This window comes from Rhizophagus irregularis, chromosome 31 (assembly GCF_026210795.1).
Source record: "Rhizophagus irregularis chromosome 31, complete sequence".
Taxonomy (NCBI): domain Eukaryota; kingdom Fungi; phylum Glomeromycota; class Glomeromycetes; order Glomerales; family Glomeraceae; genus Rhizophagus; species Rhizophagus irregularis.
The window spans coordinates 2753861-2765937 of record NC_089459.1 but is presented as its reverse complement, the minus strand read 5'-3'; the positions used below and the strand labels follow the sequence as shown (position 1 = coordinate 2765937).

General features: G+C 28.8%; 3 protein-coding genes across 3 annotated transcripts; 1 reads left to right on the top strand and 2 right to left on the bottom strand.

Moving 5' to 3' along the window:
- Positions 1-722: 722 nt before the first annotated feature.
- Positions 723-2985, bottom strand: OCT59_022721 (uncharacterized protein; the record flags this gene model as incomplete). Its single annotated transcript, XM_025315588.2, has 7 exons — positions 723-1256; positions 1326-1480; positions 1557-1652; positions 1731-1847; positions 1914-2321; positions 2401-2829; positions 2911-2985. The coding sequence occupies 7 exons, from the start codon at positions 2983-2985 to the stop codon at positions 1025-1027; spliced, it is 1512 nt and encodes a 503-aa protein (XP_025182443.1). The 3' UTR covers positions 723-1024.
- A 264-nt stretch (positions 2986-3249) lies between these two features.
- Positions 3250-5955, top strand: OCT59_022720 (uncharacterized protein). The gene is made up of 13 exons (XM_025315587.2): positions 3250-3425; positions 3597-3729; positions 3850-3902; positions 3976-4133; positions 4202-4372; positions 4467-4538; positions 4633-4712; positions 4780-4858; positions 4928-5037; positions 5114-5177; positions 5266-5517; positions 5640-5688; positions 5761-5955. Exons 1-11 carry the CDS (start codon positions 3325-3327, stop codon positions 5514-5516), a joined length of 1272 nt encoding a protein of 423 aa, XP_025182442.1. The 5' UTR covers positions 3250-3324; the 3' UTR covers position 5517; positions 5640-5688; positions 5761-5955.
- Positions 5927-11949, bottom strand: OCT59_022719 (uncharacterized protein). Its single transcript, XM_025315586.2, has 28 exons — positions 11854-11949; positions 11710-11785; positions 11396-11533; positions 11264-11330; positions 11102-11188; positions 10914-11021; positions 10749-10860; positions 10565-10676; positions 10376-10479; positions 10199-10300; positions 9698-9925; positions 9465-9617; positions 9252-9392; positions 9097-9189; positions 8911-9018; positions 8721-8842; positions 8556-8653; positions 8287-8484; positions 8053-8204; positions 7901-7981; positions 7706-7824; positions 7533-7631; positions 7272-7461; positions 7119-7194; positions 6945-7039; positions 6616-6864; positions 6252-6542; positions 5927-6189 (listed from the first exon to the last, which is right to left on the bottom strand). Exons 1-28 carry the CDS (start codon positions 11941-11943, stop codon positions 5983-5985), a joined length of 3696 nt encoding a protein of 1231 aa, XP_025182441.2. The 5' UTR covers positions 11944-11949; the 3' UTR covers positions 5927-5982.
- Between the last annotated feature and the right edge of the window lie 128 nt (positions 11950-12077).

Sequence of the window (12077 nt, the reverse complement as noted above, 5' to 3'; positions counted from 1 at the left end):
TTTAATTTGAGATAATGGAACTAATTGGTACAACTAGTTGTAAACCAGTTCAAGAATAGTCACAATTTTTATGAGAATATTTTTACGTTTTTTTTCTGCAAGTTTCTTTATGTGTTTTTTTCTCTTTGATACGCCAGCTATCAAACTTTATTTCAAATTTCAGTGTGAATTTTTACATTAAAAAGCATTGAAATTTAAATTTTATATCAAAAATGTGATGGCCAAATTCGGAATATTTTATATATGAACATATAAATTTTTTGCTAAAATAAAATGCACATAACTTTTTATATATTAATCCAATTAGAAAAACTAAATCATACTTTTGTAGCCTTTGATCTAATCTATTAAAATATGAAGAGTATTTTAAAAAATATTTAATTTTTCGAACTTTATGCCATTTAAAAATAGGCTTTAAAACTTGATGTGACTAGGGTGCTCGAGCTGTACTCTAAATTTAATTTTTTTATCTTGAACTTAATGGTTTTAATGGTTTTCAATCTGAATTATCTATAAAAGAAAAGATTTGTACGATTATTTCGGTTTATGTATAGGCACTAGGCAGTGTAGCTCGAGATCCTAATATAAATTCAAGTATAAAGTATCTGGCAAAAATTATTTTTAACCTTTTACTCTAACCTGATTTTTATGTGACCTAATACTAATATTAAAAGTTTCAAGACTTTACGATATTTAAAGAATTTAAACTATTACCAATATTATATCCAAAAATAAACAATTTTATTATTGTAGCAAAGAAAAAAAGAAAGAAATGAGAATGGAATATATCTATTCAATTCTATTATTGATATTTAATATATAATAAAAAATACTAATCATAATATATGATAGTTAATAAAGATTAGATTATTGCAACAAAAAAATAAGTATATGTTTCTTAAAATTATTGAATTCGATACAACTCTTTTAAAGTTGATTGTTAATAACACGAATTTTAGACGATCTAAATCAATTGTAGATAAATCATAGTTATACACAACTGATAGTTTTAAACTTTAATCTATCATACTGGTGGCCAAACGGCTTGTAATACATCCGCCACAACGTCACCAGGACTTGGAAATTTGGGTGCAAGATTTTTTGCCCTTAGCAATGTTATTAATTTAGTCCCATACATAATGCTTTTATCATCTCCAGCATCTCTTAATATTAACCTGTGAGAAAATATTTTTTCGCTTGCAAAAAGAACTAACTCGGGAGTTGCATAATTGCGTTGAAAAACTGCGGCAAGTGCTCTAAATAAAAATTCAAAAGGTTTAATTTTTTATTGTATAATAAAAAATCAATGTAATTTAAAATCTTACTTGACAAGTATCACCAGATCAGATGATGCTCGAGCTGTTAAACCTCCTTTTACCAAACGATGTGTTCGTATTCCTACAACGACATCTCGCATATACCTATGCATATCATTATGAATGGTTACACTATCCATTTTCTTTGATAAATCTTCAATTTCCTAAATAATAAAAAAAATTATATATATTATAAAAATACATATTTAACGGTCATAAACATTCCTGAATTAAATATACCGAAGCTTTAATAAGCGGACTTCGCTTGATTGGAATTGTCGAAGATTTCCCAGCTCCTATTCCCTCATAAGTATAACTAATAAAAAATCTGTCAAGCTAAAACAAATTAAGAGAAATGGACTCAAATTTTAACAAATGTAAATAGGCTTCAGAAAAATACAATAAAAAAGTTACCAGTTGATTAGGTAAGTTATGTTTCATGGCGGTAATTGGCAATAAAACGATAATGATAAAAGGTTTCGATATATTATGAATAGTAGATTTGTCAATTACTTGTTTTCGTATCAAAATCTATTCAATTGAAAAAGAATGTAAGATATTAGCTAAAAATTTTTAAAAACAATCAATAAAAAATACCTCCAACAAAAATGCATAAATGATTTCGTTTGCGTCTGGTAAATTTTCAATAATCACAGCCTTTGCTAAAGACCGCGAACCCGAAAAATATGGTGAAGGTGGTTCAAAACTACCAGTACCTAAACTTTCGTGCTTTTTCTTTGATAAAGTGTAATCATTTGGCGTTATCGGAGATTGTGAAAGTGGATTGAAATGAGAATGATAGGCTGAATGTATATTCTTACGAGGCGACCCAGTATTTATACTAAGACTTGGGCGCGATGATGTCAAAGGCTTCTCAGGAATGTCAATTGGTTGAGCTGAAGTTGATAGATTTGTAATCTTCTTACGTGAATAAGAACTTGATGGGATAGAAACTGAAAAATTTGTCTCTCTTGGGCTATCAATTGTCCGTGACCTTTCTTTTGACTGATTCAGCAAAACAATTTATATAAGAAAATAAAGATAATGGTATCAAAAACAGAAAAGAAAATTAAAAATTCTCAACTTTCTGAAAACTAAATTCGTCATTTTCGTAAGGAAAAGATCTTGTGCTTTCGTAACTATTTCCATAAAGTGATTGTGGTTCATCAGCCATATTTGAATCAACGTAAGAATCTCTCTGATTCGATAATTGATTTGAGCTGTGTGACAAATTAGACCGACGTTTTGATCCTTTAAAATCATGTATAAGTTTTTTGTCATTTGATTTTGTAGAGCTGATTGTCTGTAAGGATCTAGTTGATTTTTGAGTTTTTAATCGAAGCATTGCTTCCTCTGTAACATTAGGGTAAGGATTTATATTATTTGATAAATTCAATATATGAGAATTATCTTCTCTCTGTCGACTAAAAAGATTAGTAGCAAAATCAGCCGGTGTTTGTGAAGCATCACAAATAACTGTAGAAGTAGTCATATTAAAAATGTGGTTGAATATCTAAAACAACATTGAGAATAAGTACGCGTTGGATTATTCAATTCGAAATTATAATACAATTGCAAAATATTATGTTATTACTTGCTCAGTCATAGATCTAAGTTCTTCAATATTTTCTTGTTTACATGTTAATATCAAGTGTTTATCACCGGACATGAGACAAACCAATATCGAAATTAACACGTCGTCGGAAAACTGAAAGGATGTATTTTTTTTAATATATTGTAGCTTTGACTTGAGCCAATTTTTTGTTGGCGAATCGGAAATCATGATAAAAATCTAACGGCAGTAAATCGAAAAGTGAAAGTGTAATCTGTAATATATTTTAGAGATAACGATCGAAATGCTTGGTTTAGTAAGTAGTACAGTTATTGGTTAGTCAACCAGCTTGTACGACGAATGCAATTACACAGTGACATTGACATTCTCATTTAAGTTTCAACTGAAAGAAGTGACATTTTTCGGGCGCCTAGTTGACAAGAATAAAAAGAAATCATGGGAAGACACGGTTTTCCAGTTCTTAACCAACAGTTTCTTGTTGACGAAAAATACGTATTTTTACGAGAATTAGGACAGGGTGCTTATGGCGTTGTGTGGTAAAGTTTTGGTTCTTTATATGATACTTTTTTGCGTTCTTTTCTTAGCTTTCTGTTTTCTTTATTCGCTAATTTCGTTTATTAGACAAAACAAACAATTATGAACTTAGACCTTTTCTTTTACGTTTATGAATTTGATTCACATATTATTAAAAAAAATTTTTTTTTCAGTGCTGCGCGTAACACACAAAATGGGGAAGGAGTAGCTATCAAAAAGGTCACAAACGTTTTTAGCAAAACTATTCTTACGAAACGCGCATTACGAGAAGTTAAATTGTTACAACATTTTAGAGGACACAAAAATGTAAGTTGTAATAATCAATTAATTATAAACAAGAAAAATTTACGAGATAAATATTTAAATAACGCGTTCTTTGCTTTTCCTACTTCATATATGCATGCGCTCTTCTTCAACTCTTGGCAGATCACGTGCCTTTTTGACATGGACATTGTCAATCCTCATGATTACAACGAAATGTAAAAAGTTTCCTTAATTAAATATTTATATTAATTTTAACTTGGACTAATTTTTTAATACAATATTGATTAGATATCTTTATGAAGAATTGATGGAAGCTGATCTTCATGCAATCATTCGTTCTGGTCAACCGCTTACGGACGCGCATTATCAGAGTTTCACATATCAAATATTAAATGGATTGAAATATATTCATTCAGCTAATGTATTGCATCGCGATTTGAAGCCTGGTTAGTACCAATCATAATTCTTTAAATCTTTCTGTTTTATAAGTGTAAATTAATCGATCTTGTATTAGGTAATCTTCTCGTCAATGCTGATTGTGAACTTAAAATTTGTGATTTTGGACTTGCACGTGGATTTTCAGAAGACCCTGCAGCAAATTCTGGATTTATGACTGAATATGTTGCTACACGGTGGTATAGAGCCCCAGAAATTATGTTGAGTTTCCAGAGTTACACGAAAGCCAGTACGATATTTACATATTTGGCAGTTATTATTTACATCTTTTTTTTTTTCTTTTGAAAGAATAAAACCAAAAAAAAATTAATTTTATATTTAAGTTGATCTGTGGTCAGTCGGGTGTATTCTTGCAGAATTATTAGGCGGCCGACCGTTGTTTAAAGGACGAGATTGTATCCTTTATCTTTAAAAATCTTTTTACCAAATCGAATAATATTAATAATATTTTTATTATCCTTAGCAATATTAATCATTCTTTTCATATAGATGTCGATCAATTAAATCAAATTCTACAAACCCTAGGAACACCTAGTGATGCCACTTTAACAAGAATAGGAAGTACAAGAGTAAGATTTTATATGTCTTCTCTTTTTGATGCTTATTTTTCGATTAATACATTTGCACTTGTTGTAGGCACAAGAATATATTCGCAATTTACCATATATGCATAAAACAACGTTTCAACAATTATTTCCGAATGCAAATCCTTTAGGTATATTGTGATAATTGTAAGCTACAGTGATTTTAAAAGGGTGTTAACTTTTTATTGTTTGTATCATAGCAATTGACCTATTAGAACGTCTATTAACTTTTGACCCTGCTCAACGTATTACTGTTGAAGAAGCTTTAGAACATCCATATTTAGCTGTGTGGCATGATCCAAATGATGAGGTTTTCCTATACTCTACCGAATTATATTTGCAAATTTTATTTTTATTTATCTATACTAATTTTGTTTTTCATATAGCCGGTATGTCCTGAATTTTTCGATTTCTCTTTTGAGACAGTAGACGATCCTGATCAGATGAGAGGTACTTTGTGCTTTCATAATATTATAAATTACAATTTTTATGAATTTTATTATTAGTATTAAAAAAAATTTTTTTTAATAATGATAAGCTATGATTGCACAAGAAGTATTAAATTTCCGCGCAACAGTCAGACGCCATCAAGTACCGCAATTAAGTGTTGCAACTGGAGCTAAATCAACAAATTTATCAAAAATTCCAGATAGAGATACTATTCTTAATTCTCCTACAGTAGTACGAGGTGATCCAGATGCGCTTGTTGCTGGCCATTATCAACCAACGGGACTTGATAGTGCGGTGATGAGCGAAGATTTAGAACGAGAATTAAGTGGTGGAATTTAATGTAGGTATTATATATCATCGGAAATTTTATTCAGACACACATATATATTATTTTTGGTATATATTTTGTTCAGACTCAATGACGTTGATGTAGTTTATACAGTTGTATTATGTTATTTGTAGAAACGTTGTAAAACACTCATTTTTTTTCATTCGATTGATTATTTATTTGGTGAATATTTTTTTATTGTCTCATCCTAGCAATTATTTTAACAATATATATTAAATTAAATCAATTTTATAGTAGGAAAGTTATTATTGGAAAATTAAAAAGATATATATATATAGAGAAAATATAATGATATAATGATTAAATGGCAAAATCTATTTTATTCACGTTTGAATTTTTGGATAAACATTTAATATCGCAAACATTTTGTTACTTTATAAAGAAATAAGAATAAAGTTATTTATTTAAAGAACTTTTTATTTCGATTTAAATAATTTATTATCATTGATACTTTTCTTATTCCTTTCTTTGATTATTTTCAAAAACAAAATTAACAATTTTCCCACCATTAGCATGGATTACACGTTTAATCTTTTTACCAGTTTGATTTTCTTCAATCCATTTCTGGCCATTATTAGACTTACGAATTAACATTTCAACCATTAAATTATCTTTTAAAATTGAAGACGGAACCTGAAGGGAAAATCGCATTTTGCCATTAATCTATAAATAAATAAAAGAGTTAACAACACTTAACATCAAGTTATTTCAATACAATCATTTACCTGCACAACACAAGTAACTTCTTCAACGCTTAACCCTTTGTTATCAACCTTTGGCCAAGATTCTTCAAAGATTGTTCGAGTTCCCCTTCCCTTATTCAAAACCTCCCAAAATTCTTCTCCTAAACTTGGAGCCATCGGTGCCATCATTTTAACTAAACATTTAACACCATATATATAAACTGGCCGAGACATATTAACATTTGGGGAAATACTTGTAAGATGGTTTGTTAATTTAATCAAATAAGAAACTGCTGTATTGAATGAATAAGTATCATAAAATATTGTTGTCAACTAAAAGAAAATAAGGATTTAAAGCTTTTAGTCTAAATTTCACAGTAGATTTTATTTAAAATTAAATACAAACCTCCTTTATTGTAAAGTTTATTAATCTATATGTTTCTTTTTCTTCGTTGCTCATCATGCTCATATTCAATATGAGATCATCACTTTGTCGGGGAAAATTAGCGATGCTCTCAACTAACCTCCAAACACGTAAAATCCATCTTTGCATACCTACAATACTTGAATCTTCCCATTCAAGAATTTCGGATACAGGAGCTTTGTAAAGCATATGCAAACGCGTAGCATCTGCACCATACTTTTCGATAGTTATCTAATTAAAAAAAACGTAAAATCAATAATTAACGCTATATAAATAAAGATTAATTGGTTTGAGAGTTTGATTTTCTATACTTCTGGATCAATCCCGTTATATTTGCTTTTAGACATTTTTTCAAATGATATTTCTGGAGCCAGTCTGGTTGATTTCTGTATAGGTTCATTAGGATCTTATTTGATAAATTCATATAGAATATATATATTAACAAAAAATATGTATACATGTATCGGGCAATTTAAATTCCTTACTTGATAGATCGACTTCTTCAGGTTTTAAAAATCTCCCAGTTAAAGGGTCTTTAAAGGTTTTAGCATGAACCATTCCCTTAATTTATAAATAATATCCGCTTAAATAAATTCTAAATCATATATTGCAAATAATTCCTATAAAAAAGATCATACCTGTGTTACCAATTGCCTGAACGGTTCATCGCGTCCTTGAGTATTATTGTGTATTGGTTTATACATACCCAGTTTATATAAAAATTTTGTAAAAAATCTTGAATACAATAAATGTAAAATCGCATGCTCTACGCCACCAACATATACGTCAATAGGAAGATATTTGGATGCTTTATCATGTGAAAATGGCCTATATAAATATAATATTGGTTAAATGTTAGTTAAATGGTGAATTAAGATTGAAAGTTAATATTAACTTACAATAAAATATTATTTGGATCAGTGTAACGCATAAAATACCACGATGAGTCAACAAAAGTATCCATGGTGTCTGTATCTCTTTCTGCAGGACCGTGGCACCTTTATTGTAAATTAACTCATATATTCATTATTACGCGAAAAGAAAGCACGTATAATTCAATAAATCGGATTACTTTGGACATTTGGTATTTAACCAATCTTTTACGTATTTTAAAGGAGAACCACCACGCCCAGTAAGTGAAATGTTCGTTGGCAAAATAACTGGTAATTCTGACTCGGGAACAGGCACAACCTTGAAAATATCATTCTTTTAACATTAAACTTGCTTCAGGTTAATATAACTTGACGTCAAATGGAAATAAGCTCACGTTACATCTTGAACAATGTATCATAGGAATTGGGGCGCCCCAGTACCGCTGCCTTGATATTAGCCAATCTCTAAGACGATACTAAAAAGTTCAAATTTATTATAATATATTATAAATTACTAATAAATTCGATGTCATAATTTTGAAATTACTTGAACAGCTGAACGACCATATCCTCTTTTTTCAGCATCATTGACGATTGCATTTATTGCATTTTCACTGGACATTCCAGCATATTGACCGCAATCTGATGTTAATATTCCATATGATGTATAAACTTCACACTCTTCAATGAATTTCGCACCTTAGTTGGAACAAAATCCAGTTAATGAATGAATAAGGATTATAACAACTTTATCAAAACTTTTTTATAAAAGAGGCTGTACTGTAAGGCTTTACAACTCTTCTGATATCTTTCTCGTCAACTATCCGATTTGCTTTGGTAAAATTCCAATCACGTTGATCATGTGCAGGAACTCCCATTACAGCTCCCGTTCCATAATCAGAAACAACATATGAAGCTACGTAAATAGGAATCGTTGCTCCAGTAATAGGATGAGTTGCGTAAAGACCAGTATTGATCCCTATTAATAAATATTTTAGATTAAAAAATAAATTTATATTATTCAATAAACTGATACTCAATAGCAAATACCTTTGGTGGATTTTTTTTTTTCGTTCGCTCCAATTAAATATTGTTTCATTTCTTCTGCAAGTTTCAATACTTTAGAATAAACATCTGACTGAAGAAAACTATTAAATAATATAAATATCTAGTTAATAGTTAAAGAACTAGATTCCGATGATAATTGATACATACTCTTTTGATACGAGAGCATGATCTGTAGATATAGCTAGGTAACGCACACCAAAAATGGTATCTGGTCTGCTAGTAAACACTTTTATAAGAAATGTTGTCTCTCTATACTTTCTATTCAAATTCTTATTTGAAAGGAAATTGAAATAAATAATCGAACTTTATCGATAAGATTCTTTCATCTTCAACATACCACAATAAAATCAAATTCAGCACCTTCGGATTTTCCAATCCAATAACGTTGCATTTGCTTAACGCGATCTGGCCATTCATTCAACTTATCAAGATCTTTCAACAATGGCTTGATATCGGAATAGTTAAAACAGAATAAACATCAATTGATTTTTTTATTAAAATATAGGTTAAAACCTTTTTTCACCTCAGCAAAGTCTGTGATTTTAAAAAACCATTGTTTTAACTTTCGAAGTTCTACTTTAGCACCTGAGCGCCAAGAACGCCCCTCGCCATCTACCTAAACATAAATCTTATATTTAATTTTATAAAATTTTATTTTGTTTTTTTTTTCTATAATACCTGTTCATTTGCCAACACGGTTTGATCAATTGGGTCCCAATTGACAACAGCTTCTTTTTGGTAAGCTAAACCATTTTTATACAGTTTAAGGAAGAGATATTGCGTCCATTTGTAATAGTCTGAGTTACAGGTAGATAATTCCTAGAAATTGATGTCCTAATTATAAACATATTTCAAGTATGTCAAATTACTTTCAATATATATAATCCTAACCCTATCCCAATCAAAATCTGTCAAAATTTTTTCCATTTGCATCTTCATGGCTTTAATGTTTGATACTGTCCAATCAACTGGGTGAATACCATGCTCAATTGCAGCATTTTCAGCTGGGAGTCCGAACGCATCCCAACCCATAGGATGAATTACCTTGATAGTTTTTTTTGATTTTTCATAAATTTTTACAACTAATTGTTTATTCGACAGCGTTTATTCAATTAATTGAATACCTCGTGACCTAACATTTTCCTGAATCTTGAAATAGTATCGCTAATGGTGTATACTCTTACATGTCCCATATGTAACATACCACTTGGATATGGAAACATAGCCAATATATAAAATTTTTGTTTATTTTCTTGATTTTTGGGTCTATTCTTTAATTGTTTCCATCTTTCTCTCCATTTACGTTCTATAGCTAGCAAATCTAAGTTTTTTTGCTCGGAATAAAAGCGTAACTTATTTCGAAAAACTATGAACCCACGCGTCCTTATAACGCGTCCGTTGAAATATAGATGTGATAACATTAGATAAATACAAATAATTTTACTCATGTGCTTTGATATCGATAAACTTATTTCTACTGACTAGCCTAAATTAGAAATCGAAATTCTATATTTATTAATATAAAAAACATCCAAGAAAACGATTTAATATATAGTAGAATTTTTGTAACACTTCCAATGATAAGATAGAAAGTTTTTTTTGTTATTAATTTCCTGCAATCTAACGATAGGAGGTAAATATTTATAGTTAAATGAATCATAATTTAATAATCTATCACAAATTTTACAAGGTTTAGAAGTTAAATCATGATAGCTGTATATCCAGTCCTGAATTTTAAAGGATAAGGAAAAGAATATTAAATTAATTATTTTGTGAAAGAGGAATATGAAATAAAAACTTACTAATAGATCTGGTATTGGGTTGATTGGATCTAATTCATTTAATTTAGCAGTTGCTAGTTGTGTTATACGTTGATATTCTAAAGAATCCGATGTTTCTAAAATTGCTTTCTAAAAGAATTATTTTTATAAAGAAGTTAAAAAGATTGTCTAAAATAAATTAAAATTTAATGAAGTATGCAAAGAAATAACTTGCTTTTTCATGGCACCCAAAAAAAGCTATTCTTGAGATCGTTAAAGAAGAACCATCAATATCATTATATTTCAATGATATATAAACCTTTAAGAAATTATTTACTAGAACCTTCAAAATGTTTTTATGAGGAAATTAATTAAATCGTAAAATTTTTAACAAAAAAAAAGTTTATATATGTACCGTAAACGTTGAAACTCGTCCCGAATTGTCTGAGTCAGTTTTATCAATTTCTACTTTACATGATTTTTGTTTTGCTTCTGCAAGCCAATTATCAATTGTTCTATCAATTTGTCTAAAAAAAACTTAGTATAAGAAATAAATTTGATAAATTAAAAAGAAAATTACCTTGCATCATATAATTTTGTTCGGTTGAGAAAAGGCAATTCTGTAATGATACGTTGTTCTTCATTTTTACATTTTTTAAAATACGTTTTATAATCCTTAGAAAACGTACTTTTCAAGGAAAATTAAATTATTATAGTGTAGATTAATTTTTACAAAATAAAATGGGATTCTAATAAACTAAAAATTACTTTGTAACTTGTTGACTCGTTTTTTGCATCACTTCTTTAAGGTCTACAATAATTTTTTCTTCATCTTTAGGATTATATTTAATATATCTACTTCAGTAGAAAATATATGTATTAATATAAATTCTCATAGATAAATAAATAATTAATTAAAATACACTTAACGGTTTCTTTTGATTATTCTGATTAGCATTCCATTCTTCTTCAACTTTCTGAGCATGTTCCAAATCAACTAATGAACATATTCTGATTAACGTTCAATATCTAACTAGGTTAAGAAAAGTTAATATGACAAACCTGATGACAACTTGAGAAGCTGAGAGAATTCTTCCATTTTATTCATTATCTTATCATTCATTTTTTCTATATAATCTGGATCATATGTTGGAAGTGGGAGAGTTGTTTCTTCATTCTTTGCAAGATTCATCCTACTTACTTATTCTTTAAATTTTTTTATCAAAAAAGTATTAATAATAAAATAGAATAATAATAGAATCAAATGATTAAATAAAAAAATTCTTACAAATTTGGCGGTTTTTTTTATTTCAAAATATTTCAAAAATTAAACTATATTTCGTGAATTTCAATTAAGCATTTAACCTTTCGCTTACCTTCTTGCTCCTGCGGCTTCCAAGTTTCGCTTAAATGATCGCAAATGTTATTAAATGTAGCAGTTATCTCATTTATCTAAAACGAAAATACAAGTAAATATTTATTGTATACGTATATATTAAATAAATAATAAATCTACAAACCATTTTTATCATGTTGTCCAACTTTTCTATCTTCGCTTTCATCTCCATACTCTTCTTAAGTTCAAATTCTTTTTTCTCTTTAGCATTCATTTTTTTTCAGTTTTTTTTCTAAGTTTGTTTCTTATTTATCATTTTGAGAATGATATTATTGGCTGATAAGAATTGTCATCATAGATAAGTAATTGGACCATTGATTGGATAACTAAATCTCAGCTTATAACTTT